Source organism: Phodopus roborovskii, unplaced genomic scaffold (assembly GCF_943737965.1).
Source record: "Phodopus roborovskii unplaced genomic scaffold, PHOROB, whole genome shotgun sequence".
NCBI lineage: Eukaryota > Metazoa > Chordata > Mammalia > Rodentia > Cricetidae > Phodopus > Phodopus roborovskii.
In genome coordinates, this window is record NW_026126525.1 from 8087794 (window position 1) to 8102663 (window position 14870).

The following is a 14870-nucleotide window of genomic DNA, read 5'->3' on the forward strand; positions in this document are numbered from 1 at the left end:
GTCTCCCAGACCAACTCCTGTGAAGGTATCTCAAGCATGGAACAGAAAAATCATTGTTAGTAATCCATTGCTTCTAGGATCAGCATTATCCAGACATGTGGGGTAACTCATTTCAATCCCTCTTTTGTATTTGTGGAGGAGGAATATAAGGATATATGGTATTTCATGTTGGTTAATTCCCTTCCATACCCTGATCTCTACAGTCTCCCTACCTGTGCCTGCTTCAAGCTTTCAACCACCATATTCCCTTCTCTTCTTTTATCTAAGCTCTGCTGTCTTCCCTTCTTTAAGGTGATTCTGTCACCCTTCTAGTTTCATGGCTTCTGGGAGTACTCCCAAGTTAAGTAAACAGGATTGAAGAGTGAAAGTCAGGACCCACCTATGTGGTAGTGTCCTGGACCTGGGTTCTCACTCTGTATTTTTTTTCCAGTTTCATCCATTTATCTGAAATTTTCTTAATTTCATTTTTCCTTACAGATGAACAAAATTCCATTGCATATATGTATCACGTGTTTATTTCCCATGCTGTATTTTATGGACAACTATGCTGAGTCCATCTCCTACCTATAATAATAAGAATGTGCAGATGTCTCTGTGGCATAATAAAATCCTTTGGTTATATACCCACAAGTGACAGAGCTGGGTCATAGTGTGGTCTTATTTCTAGTTTTGGAAGCAGAGGCAGGTAGATCTCTTCGAGTTTGAAACCAGCCTGGTCTACAAAGCAAGTTCCAAGGCAACTAGGGCTACACAGAGAATTGCCTACACAGAGAAATGCTGTCTCAGGAAAAAAAAAATGTCAGAAATCTTGGGTGCATCCACTCCAGAATTAAAGGGTGAGTTCCACACACTTCAGCTGTAAGATATAGAGATATAGAAAAAGCGTACTGGAAACGTAGCCTCTCTACCCTATTGTAGCTAGCTCTCAAAGGACTGGCATGTGCTTTTCAAACTATTGCAGAAAACAATAAATTTGTGGTCTTTCCTCCCCCCCCCAAAAAAAATCAACCTGCCAGGCAAGATGCACCCACTTGTACAGTAAACAAATTACCGTCTGATTTTATGTGAAGGGAACCCTTGGCTGGCTGAAACCAGGTAACAATCTATGCTTGGGGGATGTCCCCCCACTTAGACCCAGGTGGGGAATCTTAGTACTGTTGTTTAACTAAATTCACATATCATCAAACTGCCTTCTAAATCTGTGTGTTTAAACTCAAAGGCAAATGCCACCCCCAGCCTTAATCAAAGAAGCCCCTCTCTGCAGTACACCATGAATATGGAGACTTGTGGCTGCCAAGAATGCTGAGAATATGTGACAGTAAGTGCTCTTTCCTAAACAAGACCTTTACAGCATCCCCTCTAAGGTACACTGGGAAAGAAGGGCAGAAACAGTAGAGGAGCCAGAATATAGGGTGAAAGCCTTCCAATCCCATCTTCCAGATGATACCACCATCATCAACTATGATTGCCACACAAGACCAGCCCTGTCAACAAGTCACCATGGCAAGAAGACAGGCTCACAAAGACTCATCCCTTACTGCTGAACTATTAATACTGATATATTTAAAGCGAGGAGGAATCACTGTCTTTGGTTCTATACCCACTGATGATCCAACTACTCTCCAAAGAATAGCCCCTAACTCACCCACAATCACACAGAGAGTCCTAGTTAAACCCATTCTGTCATGATATGAAATGAGACATTGTCATGTGAAAGAGATTCATACAGGAAAAGAAAAGGGTTGGGGAAGCATGAAAGTAAATAAGAAAGGATAGAGATGAGAATAATAACTGCATTATACATGTGTGTGAATTGTCAAAATTAATTATGAAAAATAAATAGAAGAAAACATAAAAGGTATTCATTTCAAGAACATACCTTACACTCTTGTTACTCTTGTTATCTAAGTAACAAACACAAAATGGTATTATAATAAATAGATAATTTGTAATCACTTTAATCAGAATAATTTTACTAACATATTCATAGACACTAGAGACAATTCACTAACTATTACCCATCCTTAAAAGTAATACTGATCATCCACCTGACATGATCTCCACATCCACAAGTCAAGCTCCAGGAGGGTTTCTAAAGGTGCCCTTTTATCTTAGTGGCAACCACAGCTGAAAGTGAAATAGATGCCCTTACATCTTGGTGACAACCAATAGATGACTAATAGAACTTAAGGCCTACCCAAAAGGAGTGGATAATGACTGGTGCTAGAAACCTAGCCAATTATCTAAGTCATGTCATTTACAAAAGAATCTATACTGTTTCTCTACTAAACGGCATAATTCCTAACAGCATTCTCAATAGTTATCTATCCTCAGGGAAGAGCAATTCTCAGCTAGGGAGCCTATGTGGGACCAACCTATGCCCTCTGAATGTGTGTGACAGTTGTGTGTACCTTGGTCTATTTGTGAGGTACCTAGTAGTGGGATCGGGACCAATCTAGTGCTTGAGCTGGCTTTTGGAAACCTATTCCCCATAGTGGGTTACCTCACCCAGCCTTGATACAGGGGAAAGAGCTTGGTCCTGCCCCAACCTAAGGTGACATGATTTGTTGACTCCCATGGGAGACCTGCCCTTTTCTGAATGGAGGAGGAGGGGAATGGATGGGGGATGTGGGAGGGAGGGAGCAGGAGGAAAGGAGAGAAGGGAAAGTGGTCAGTACGTAAATATAAATGAATTAAAAAAAAAAAAAAAGTAGTCTCACTCTTCACCAAAGTAGCTTCTACTTGTACCCTTACAGAAAACCACATCTGGTCACAGTGTAGAGGACAACTGGTCATGGGGTACCAGCTGAAATGTGTTCATCTGCAACACAATCCCTACTCCTGAGGCTCAGGGAACATTTATTTCAGAAGAGGAGATGGAAAGACTGTAGGTGCCAGAGGACCAGGAAGTCTGATACGAGGAATGTTTCCTAGATATGACAGAGAAGCCTCACCCATGGTAATGCAAGGATGTGGCTGCCTACATCAGATATGAACAATGACAACACCAATGGACATGCCAATGAAAAAGAAGGAAATCTTACTAGTACTCTAACCATACATAAGAGCTATAGGCAAATAATAACTACTGAGAGAAGAAAATTGGTCTTGTTCAGGAATGAACTCCCTATGTGGTTATTCAACATCAGGTAGTCATCCCTGAAATCATATACACACAAACAACACTAAGTAAAATCAACAGGTTGCATTTGTTTATATATTTATACACATATGTGCAGCAATAATTAAGGATAAAAGTGACTGAATTTGGAGGCAGTGAGGGGGCAAAAGGGAAGAGAGGGGAGGAAAAAATATGTAATTTTACTTATAAATGGAAAAAATAAATTTAAAAAGAAATATTATTTTAAGAAGAAAAAGCAAATTGAATGAAGCTAGAACAAATCTTAATATGCTGAAAGCAGAAGTTAGCATGGTAAATTAATCAATTAGTGACTAGTATTGAAGTGTCTGACAAGTGACCAACTTTTATGCTTAAGAGGATCGATCATCTGGGTAAAAGGAACAAGACCCTCACCCACATCACCACAGACACCCTTTGTATCAACCACAACAACTTTCATAGAGATCCCTGGGCATTCAGAACTGTGACTGGGCATTTTACATACATTGAATTATACAATTTATGGTTCTATTTGTTACTTTTCTATTGCTGTGCTAAACCACTGTGACTGAGGCACCTTATGGAAGCATTTATTTGAGCCAACAGTTCCAGAGGATTACAGACCACAATGGCAGAGCTGAGAAGTGGTGGGAAGAGCAGGAAGCTGCAGGTGTACATGTTGAACAGCAATCATGAGACAGAAAGAGTAAACCAGAAAGGGTGGGGGTCTTTACTTTCTAAGTGTTTGAATTAACCATATACACTGCCACATCCAGCAACATTTCATCTTTTATCAGTTTTCAGTTTAAAAAAAAATCATTGGTTTATAAATAACCAGGATCTAGGAGAAAGCTATTATTTCTATCTTCGGAGGATAGCTTTTCCAGTATGAGAGGGGTGATTCTTATTCCATTTTATATATTTGAAGTGTAGTGGAGGAGTATGTGCATGGCCATCATATGGAGGTCAGAGGATAATATATAAGCAGTTCTCTCCTTTTACTATGTGGGGTTCTGGGGATTGTACTCAAGTTGTCGGTCTTGGTGGTTAAGTGCCCTATTTTGCTGAGCCAGCTCACTGGTCCTAATACCTAGTGCTTTGAGACAGGGTCACATCATATTGCCCAGGTTGTTCTCAAGCTATCCTTCCACATCTGCCTTCTGTGTAGTTAGAACTCCAAGGGTATGCCTTTTCCGGTACTTATTAAGAGAGAAGCAGTATAAGAGGGTAGACTTATGCTAAATAATAACAATAATCGTGGATGTGAAGGGAAATGGGCATATTTAAAGCTTTGTGACAGTGTTAGAACCCACCCCTAGTGCTATTACTTCCCCACATAAAGCCGCAATACTTAAGCCTCCCCAAACAGTGCCACCAACTGGGAACCAAGTCTTCAAATGTCCAAGACTCCAGGACCATCTCCTTCAAAGGGCGATGGTTACTGTGTCTAGCTCCTTTCATTTACGCTGTGTTCTCAAGGTTTATCTGTGCTGAAGCACGTGACAGTATACTACATTGTCATAACTGACTATACTTACATACCACATTTCGAGCCATCTATCAGTTAGTAAGTAGGCATTTAAATTGTTTCCCCCTTTGAAACTACTATGAATAATGCTGCTCTCAACATTCGTGAGTGAGTACTTACCTGCCTGTGTTTTCAGTTCCCTTGGGAATAATCTTAGGAGTAAAATTACTGGGCCATATGGTAAGGATCTCTTTAATATTTTTGAAAAATTGCCAAGCTGTTTTCCATTTTCCATTCCCACCAACGATATAATTTTACTCACCTAGTCATCAAACTCCTCGAGAGCATTGACCAAGCCTTGGACTCTACTGTAGTCCCAGAACCTGGCACAGTGCCTAATGCATATGGCTGGCTATGAATTTTCACACATGATTAAAAACTCAAAATATTTTCTCATTTCTTTCCTTCTTCTGTGACTCCCCTCATGAAAATATCCCTTCCCGCTTTATTTAACATTCATCTCTCCAGATTCTTTTTTTCTTTTAAGAAGATATCATAAGTAAAACCTTCCGGCATATCTACACATGGCTGCTCCACAACTGCTAAAGCAAGAGTGCTGTAACACTGTTGTAGCATCTTATTTGAATGCTAGAGAAGTGATCATGCTTCTGGATACATGTACCTACCAGTAGACAAAATCAAGGTACCAATTACAGTTAAGACTTAAGCGAATATTCTTGGCTCTAGGCCTCCCTCTGCTGGCCATAGTGTCAACAACACTAAGACAGATTTTGCAGGGAAAAGAACAAAGTGACTCCACACATGGGACAGGAGGCAACATATGGGACACATCCATAACAAAGACAACCAGAAGAGATGGCAGATGAAAGGGCCTTCCTTTCCTAGAAGCTCTGGGTGGGGACTGGCCTCCCAAGACTGGCACTTGAGTAGTCTGATGACTTCCAGCTCCGGACAGTTAGAGAGACCATCACATAGAAAAATCCACTTTGATCCTCAAACACAAAGTGGACATGTGACATGGACAGATCTTAAACTTTAAACATGACCAACTCTTCTCAATATGAAATCATTTATATCTCTTATAAAGTGACATGGATGTAAATAGTTTCTCCATGGCTCTGTCTATCTATCTATCTGTCTGAAGACATACACAATTTACACACATAATGTGCATAGTTACAAGTTGATGATAAGATTAGAGGCTGCAGTGACCAACTGTGTGTAAGTTACTGAAGACTGTGAATTTCCTGTGACTGGTAGAAATTTGCTTTAAGGGGGATGGGGATAATTCTCTGTTGCTGAGAGTTTGCTACATTACATATGGAAAGGTACCTTACATATGTGATGGCTAGATTTTGAAACCAGAAGACAATCCTGGATCATGTAGATGGTCCTACTATCATCGCAGGAATCATTAAAGGAGAGGAGTTTTTCCTGCCGGACCAGGGAAGAGGACACAGAAGAAAAAGATGGAAAGACTTAAGAAGTGACCCACTATTGCTGGAGGAAGAGGGCAAATGAACAGTAATGTGAACAACCTCTAGCAGCAAAAGCCAACCCCAACTGACAAGTGACAAAGAAATGAGAACCACAACCCAAAAATCACCAACAACAACCTGACTGCCTGGGATTCAGCCGCAGAACCTGGTCTGGATGAGAATTCAGCCTAAGCAGCAGCAGATTCCAGACTACTGTCACACTGATGACGGAAACTATGAACGTGTATGGTATTAAGCCTCCAACTTATGCATCATGGATCCAATAGAAAGCATATACAGCTGAATATCAATGTGTTAAAATATAGGACTATGTTTTTCTGAAACACAATAACCACTAAAATGGCATCTTCGCAGGACCCATGCACCTCCTGGTCCATACCATTTATGAACACGTCTGAAATTTCTAATGATAATTACTGGGTGTTATTTAAATATCTTGTCTAAGAATAATCCAGCATTTATTTTCTAATTAGTTATCATTCCCAACACTTAAAATTTAATGACTTCTAAAATTAACTAGATGGTTGTTTCATCAACTATTTTTAAAACTATCTTACCAGTTTGATGCAATTTACCTTAGGAAAATGTCTTTTCTTTACCTGTCTTTGTGCATATGCACCTATGTATATGGAGACGTGTGTGTGTGTGTGTGTGTGTGTGTGTGTGTGTGTATGTATGTGCAAGTGCACATGTACATATGGACATGTGTGTGTGGACCTGTCTGTCTCTACTGCCCAATACCAGTGTATTACACACACAGAGCACAAGCTAAGCTTGTCACATGATTTGGAGGATCTAACTAAAGTCTTCATGCTTTCACAATGAGTCCTTGACCAAATGTGCTATCTTCCCAGTTCCTAGTTACCTATCTGGGTACATTTTATTCAGTCCATAATTTACATTACCTTGTAGTAGTTACACTTTAAAAAAAAAAAAACAGTGATAGTTGCTGTCTTTGCATGAAGCAATGTTTGAAAAGTTCAAGAACATAAACAAAACCAAGGTTTATATGATTCAAAAGTACAAAGACTTCTTCTAAGGCAAATGTCACATATTTTTCATTTATAAATGAATAAAACCAGTACTAGTGAGTTACTTTTTAACGTGACTTTATTGATATAATGACCTTATTTTGGAATTTGCATTTCTTGAATTGGTGGATCAAACTGGCACCCAGTGTTACTGCAAACAGGTGACATTCCCTCTGCTTCCTGACCGTAGCGTCATGTTTGAGACATCTCAAGTCTTACTGCTCCAAGCAGAGAAGGGTTGGACTTTTCCAGATACTCTAGATTATGCCAAAATCTAGACATGGAACATGGACACTTACTTTTTCTGTGTTCTTTCTGCCAGCCTTGCAATATCTATAGCTGCCTTTCTGGCTTCGAAATCTTCTCTTTTCACGATCTCTCCAGTCCCTCTGTAGCCTAGCTCCACCAACTGGCGAGCCAGGCTTTCATCCTAAGGGAAAAACCAACCAGCAGATGTCTGGGTGAATTGTTTTCAACATCTACAAAATGGTTGTTTAAATTACGTGTCCCTCTTTAAAAGGAGACAAGAGTTATTACACATGTGAAACTAGCCTCCCGACAGTGCCATTAGACACATTTGGTCTTCCCTTTTAACCATAGATAGAAGATGAAAAGAGGAAACAGCATCAACCACCAACTTTTCTCCAAGGGATCAGAGAACAAAAATCTGTTGTGTTTTTCAACAATTTATGCAAACAGCAGTAGACAATTAACAGTGTATCTTTAAAGCAATGTAATTAGACAATAGTGTGCATAAAAAAGAGGCTTGGAGATTCAAGGGCACACAAAGGGAATGGGTTGCTTTCAGAGAACTCGGTGCTTCAGACTGACTTAAGCCAATTAGCTGAGGACACAGAACAGTATAACTTCAAATGCCACTAAAGAGGAGCAGATGAATTTCCTACTTAGCTAAAAAGATGTTGTTCCCACATAACAATGACACCAATAAGAACAGAAAAGTAGACACCCAAGAAGATAACCACAAAATGCCTGAAGTTGACGGAAACAAATTTCCCCACAGCATGTCCAGGTAGTTTAAAATTGTATCATAAACATTGTTATGTATATAACATACTCAAAAAGTAATACTTGTTTTCCCATGGCTTTAAGAAGGTATTGTTTTATATGACATTCATCATATAAACTATTAAAATATGTATGAACAAATAATGACATTAAATGACATGGAAACATTTCAAATACAATGAAAACAGCATATGTTATATTTTAGACAACAGTAATGAATACAGGACTAACAATTAAATAAAAACATGAAAAATGCTAGATCACTAATCTGTTCTGCCTGTCAAGCACCTTACACATTAACCCTGGCCAGGTGTTGGTAACGCATACCTTTGATCCCAGCACTCGGGAGGCAGAGGCAGGCAGGTCTCTGTGAGTTTGAGGCCAGCCTGGAGTGAGTTCCAGGACAAGCTCCAAAACAATACAGAGAAACCTTGTCTCAAAACAAAACAAAACAGACAAACAAACAAAAACACATTAACCCTGTTGTTTTACTACACATTAAAAGAAAACTCCAGGTTCCATAGGAAGGTCTGCAGGCACTAACCAGGCCATGACCACACAAATCTCCAGGCATAGGAGCATAAAGACTGCTGTTGGGCTCCAGATGTTCTACTTAGCAGATCTCTGTGTTGCTGTGTTTAGCTACTGTGAACCACAAAAGTGAGCAAATATCTCCACCTAGTGGAATTCTTCTTCAATAGAAAAAGCAACACAGATTTGATATTTGCTTTTAAACCAATTTGAGTATAATCTGTCATAAACACACTGCTAAAATGAGTTTGTATAAAGGACTCTACTCAAGACAGTAAGACTCCTCCTCCATAAGACTATAAATCCCTTGTTATCAACACAGAATTTTACATGAGGACCTTTTAAAAGTTCTTGTATTTACTTAAATAGTAAATTTTGTGTCCCTTTATGTCTTAACTCAGAACTCAGTTACACAAAACCATTTGGATAGTGAAAGAGAGAGAGAGAGAGAGAGAGAGAGAGAGAGAGAGAGAGAGAGAGAGAGAGAGAGAGAGAGAGAGAGAGAATAAACAAATTTGCTGTTGGGAATCAAACAAAAGTCAACCACGTACCGTGATGTAGATTCATTTCTCTGCTGTGACAATGTAGTCTTAGCATCTCTAGAAACATGCCACTAAACAGCAAACTACAACCCAATTAAGCACAGTCCCAAGACTATCCCAGGGATTCACACCTGGGTGGTATTAAAATGGATTCTTAGCTATACAATTATGGTTTGACTTTTCCCCATCCTTCAATCTCATCAGTGATTACAATTAAGACTTAACAGCTTTCCTATTACCACTATCCTAAAGAATATTATCTAACTATAAAATCTATATACCAAAAAATCAGAATGGCAATTTGAAGGTAATTTTAAATTGTTTGTAATTTCTCTTTGCTCTGGCCTGTAATTCAGAAACGTGATATCTATATCATGAGAAAGGAATTGGCTAGCCACAAACTTCACAATGCAACAGCTACTACTAAATTCCTTATATCTTTCCTCCTTTACAAATGTAAAATGATTGTTGAAGAAAACTTCAAGACATGGGACAGCACCGAAATGATAAATCACTTATGGTCTTGCCACTCAAAGATAATCGCCAACACTCAGAGGAATATCCTTCGGATCATTACTCTTGGCCTGTGTATGAGCATGGTTTCCATGAGTAAAGTTAAAAGAGTGTGTAGCAAAGCCTCTCATGTCCTCTTAAAATCTATTAACATATCATGGATGCATTTTCATGAAATATACAAACAATTAAATTTAGCAATCATGCATTCCATAACTGTGAATGCGGGTACTATACATAGTTCATTACTGTGTTTTCGGCTTTCTGCTTCCCATGATAGGTAATGACCAAAATGGGTGGGTTTCTTTTATGTTTTGTTTTCTTTTGTTTTTTGGTATTGGGCTCTTCAGAAAATAGGAGATTCCAATACCCCACTTTCAATAAATGGATAAATCATTCAGAGAGAAAACTAATAATGAAACACTGCAGTTCAATTATACTCGAGTCTAACTTATAAAAGACATACATAAAACATTCTATTATAGCAATGTGTGGGTGACCCATGATTGGGAGACTTGAAGCAGGAGAATCTCCATCAGATGGACCTCACAGTTAAGTTAATAATGCAAACTGAGGTCACATTAGAGTCAGTCTATCATCTTGCTCTGTACTGTGCCCATTTATTTAACTTGACTTTAAGTGAATATGCAGCCACCACTGTTGTGAGACTGTGTCTCCTAGCAATAGCAGAAGCTACACCCATAAAGTATAAACAAATGATTGCCCATACGTGAAAAAAAAAAAAAAAGTCCACAAGGACTCAACCGCACACAAAGAACTTGAGGAAATTTGGTAAAAGGAGAAGTTGCTCTCCTCATGGAAGAGCACACTAAATGGCTGTCAAGTACCAAATGGTCAGCCCTAAAAACATACATACAGGTAGCAGTATATGATCTGAACAGATTATTTTTAGGATATACATGCATGCAATAACAATTAGTGAAAACAAAGGCCAAAAATTTGAGGCTGAGTGGATAGGGCTATGCGGGAGGATTTGAAGAAAAGAAAGGGAAGGGAATAATGTAATCAAAGCACAATCTCAAAAAAAAAATTTTAAAAAAAAGTTTTTCTTCATTAAGGTATGTTCTATAGCACAGATGATGTATTAAACAATAATATATTCTACATTTAAAAGTTGTTAGGATAGATCCACCCTAAGTCCCTGCCTACGTGATCTTTGACCCCTATGGTTGAGACACTTCCGGAGGAGAGACCTCCTAGAGAGGTTGGACCACCCAGAGCTAGAGACATCAAATTCCTGACCCACCTATACCCACCGGGAGAGTAGCATAGAGAGACTCCACCTGCACCGACTGGAAGAAGAGATGGGAAAACTGCAATACAAGAAAACACCTAACAATAGGGGGAAAAAAAGCATGATACCACCAGAATCTAGGGACTCTACACCAATTAGACTAGAACACAACAAAGCAGAAGAGAACCACTTAAAAAGTAACTTCATAAAAATGATAGAGGCCCTCAAGATAATATGAGAAAATCTCTTAAAGAAATGGAAGAAAAAAAATAAAAAATTGGAAGAAATAAACAAATCTCTTAAAGATAGTAAAGAAAGCCAAGGAAAAACAATAAAGAGATGAAGGAAACAGTTCAAGACTTGAAAACTGAAACAGAGACAATAAAGAAAACACAAACTGAGGAAATGCTGAAAATAAAAAACCTGGGCAAACAATCAGGAACTACAGACGCAAGCATAACCAACAAGAGATGGAAGAATCTCAGGTCCTAAAGATAAACTAGAAGAAATAGATTCGTCGACCAAGGAAAATCTTAAGTCCAACAAATCTTTAACACAAATCATCCAGGAAATGTGGGACACATAGGCCAAACCTAAGAATAACAGGCATAAAAGAAGGCAAAGAAGTCTAGCACAAGGGTGCAGAAAACTTATTCAACAAAATCATTGAAGAAAACTTTCCCAATCTGAAGAAGGACATGCCCATGAAAGTACAAGAAGCATACCGAACACCAAATAACTGGGCCAAAGAGAAAAGACCCCTCAACACATAATAATCAAAACACCTAACATACAGAATAAAGAAACAATATTAAGAGCAAAGAGAGAAATCAGAAACTAAAAGGGGGACATAACAACAGACACTGAGGAAATCCAGACAATTTTGAAGTCATACTTTGAAAACCTGTACTTCACAAAATTTGAAAATTCAAAGGAAATGAACACATTTCTGGATAATTATCACTTACCAAAATTAAATCCAGAACAGGTAAGCAACTTAAATAGACCTATAACCCCTAATGAAATAGAGGCAGTCATCAAAACCTCTCAACCACAAAAAGCCCAGAGCCAAATGGCTTCAGTGCAGAATTCTACCAGAAATTAAAAGAACAGCTAATACCAATACTCCTCAAAGTGTTCAACACAATAGAAGCAGAAGTGTCATTACCAAACTCTTTTTACTAGGGCACAAGTACCTTAGTACCCAAGCCACACAGAGACACAACTATGAAAGAAAACTACAGACCAATATCCCCCATGAACATTGATACAAAAATACTCAATAAAATACTGGCAAATGGAGTCCAAGAACACATCAGAGTAACCATCTACCATGACCAAGTAGGCTTCATTCTTGGATTGCAGGGATGGTTTAACATACGAAAATCTCTCAACGTAATACATCACATAAACAAACTAAAAAAGAAAAACCACATGATCATCTCACCAAATGCTAAAAAAAAGCCTTTGGCAAAATTCAGCACCCTTTCATGATAAAGGTCTTGGAGAGATCAGGGATAACAGGAATATACCTAAACATAGAGATCAGGGATAACAGGAATATACCTAAACATAATAAGAGCAATATACAGTAAACCAACAGCCAACATCAAACTGAATGGAGAGAAGCTTAAGGTGATTCCTCTAAAACCAGGAACAAGACAAGGCTACCCTCTCTCCACATATCTCTTAAATAATGTACTTGAAGTTCTAGCTAAAGCAATAAAACAACAAAAGGAGATCAATAGGACACAAATTGGAAAGGAAGAAGTCAAACTGTCACTATTTGCAGATGACATGATAGTTTACATAATCAATCCAAAAAAAAACTACCAGGGAACTCCTACAGCTGATAAACACCTTCAGCAAACTAGCAAGATACAAGATAAACTCAAAATAATCAGTATCCCTATTATATACAGATGACAAAGGGACTGAGAAACAAATCAGAGAAACATCACGCTTTACAATAGCCACAAATGACATAAAGTATCTTGGGGTGACGCTTACCAAATAAGTGGAAGACCTATATAGCAAGAACTTTGGGTCTTTAAAGAAAGAAATTAAAGAAGATGCCAGAAAATGAAAAGATCTCCCATGCTCTTCGATAAGTAGGATCAACACAGTAAAAATGGCAATCTTTCCAAAAGCAATCTACAGATTCAATGAAACCACCATCAAAATCCCAGCACAATTTTTCAGTGAGAGCATAATACTCAACTTTATATGGAAAAACAAAAAACCCAGGATAGCCAAAAAATCCTGTATAATAAAGGAACTTCAGGAAGCATCACCATCCCCAACTTCAAGCTCTACTATAGTGACACAAAAATAGACAGGTAGACCAATGGAATCAAATTCAAAGCTCTGATATTAACCCACACACCTATGAACACCTGATTTTTTACAAAACAGCTAAAAGTATACAATGGAAGGAGAAAAGCATCTTCAACAAATGGTGCTGACACAACTGGATGATGGTGTGTAGAAGACTGCAGATAGACCCATGTCTAGCACCATGCACAAAACTCAAGTCCAAATGGATCAAAGACCTCAACATAAATCCAGCCTCTTAGAAGAGAAAGTAGGAAGTACTCTTGAACAAATTGGTACAGGAGACCGCTTCCTGAACATAACTCCAGGGGCACAGACACTGAGACCAACACTTAATAAATTGGACCTCCTCAAACTGAGAAGCTTCTGTAAGACAAAGGACACAGTTGACAAGACCAAACTGCAGCCCACAGACTGGGAAAAGTTCTTCACCGATCCTACATCTGACAGAGGGCTGATCTCCAAAATATACAAAGAACTCAAGAAACCTAGTCACCAAAACACCAAATAACCCTATTAAAAAGTGAGGTACAGAACTGAAGAAAGAATTCTCAATAGAGGAAATCAAAAAGGCTGAAAGACACTTAAGAAAGTGCTCAACATCCTTAGCTATCAGGGAAATGCAAATCAAAACATCTCTGAGATACCATCTCACTCCTGCCAGAATGGCTAAAATTAGAAACACCAATGACAACTTATGCTGGAGAGGATGGAGAGAAAGGGGAACACTCTTCCACTGCTGGTGGGAGTGCAAACTTGTACATCCATTTTGGAGATCAATGTGGTGGTTCCTCAGAAAAACGGGAATCAGTCTAAATAGGACCCAGCAACCCCACTCTTAGGCATATACCCAAATGATCCATATCCATGCAACAAAGACATCTGTTCAACTATGTCCATAGCAGCATTATTTGTAATAGCCAGAGCATGGAAGTAACCTAGAAGCCCCTCAACTGAAGAATGGATAAAGAAAATGTGGTACATTTACACAATGGAGTACTATTCAGTGGAATAAAACAATGGAATTTTGAAATTGGCAGGCAAATGGATGGAACTTGAAGAAACCATCCTGAATGAGGTAACCCAGTCACAAAAAGAGAAACATGGTATATACTCATTCATATATGGATTTTAGACATAGAACAAAGGATCACCAGCCTATAATTCACACCCCCAGACAAACTAGGATACAAAGGGGAATCTAAGAGTTTCATACAAGTTCCCTCACAGAAGGGGAAAGGAACAAGATCTCCTGAGCATATAGGGGGGAGGGGCAGTGAGTGGAGAGGGAGCTAGGAGAAAGAGAAGGGGAGGAGAGGAAAGCACATGGGACCAGAAAGATTGAGTCAGGGGAGGAATAGATGAGAGGGAGACAGAGAGACAGAGAGAGACAGAGACAGAGAGAGGGAGCATAAAAGAGGGAGCCATTATAGGTTTGAAGAGAAAACTGACTCAAGAGAAATGTCCAGAGGTCTACAAAACTGACCCCAACTAACAATTTGAGCAACAGTGGAAAGGCTAACATAAAT

General features: G+C 38.8%; 1 protein-coding gene across 1 annotated transcript in view; it reads right to left on the reverse strand.

Moving 5' to 3' along the window:
• The window catches only part of Cfap299 (cilia and flagella associated protein 299), a 484124-nt gene that overhangs the window by 453057 nt on the left and 16197 nt on the right, over positions 1–14870 (reverse strand). The window contains exon 2 of the mRNA XM_051198282.1: positions 7440–7570. Within this exon, the coding sequence (XP_051054239.1) occupies positions 7440–7570 (131 nt within the window). The remainder of the gene's footprint in view (positions 1–7439; positions 7571–14870) is intronic.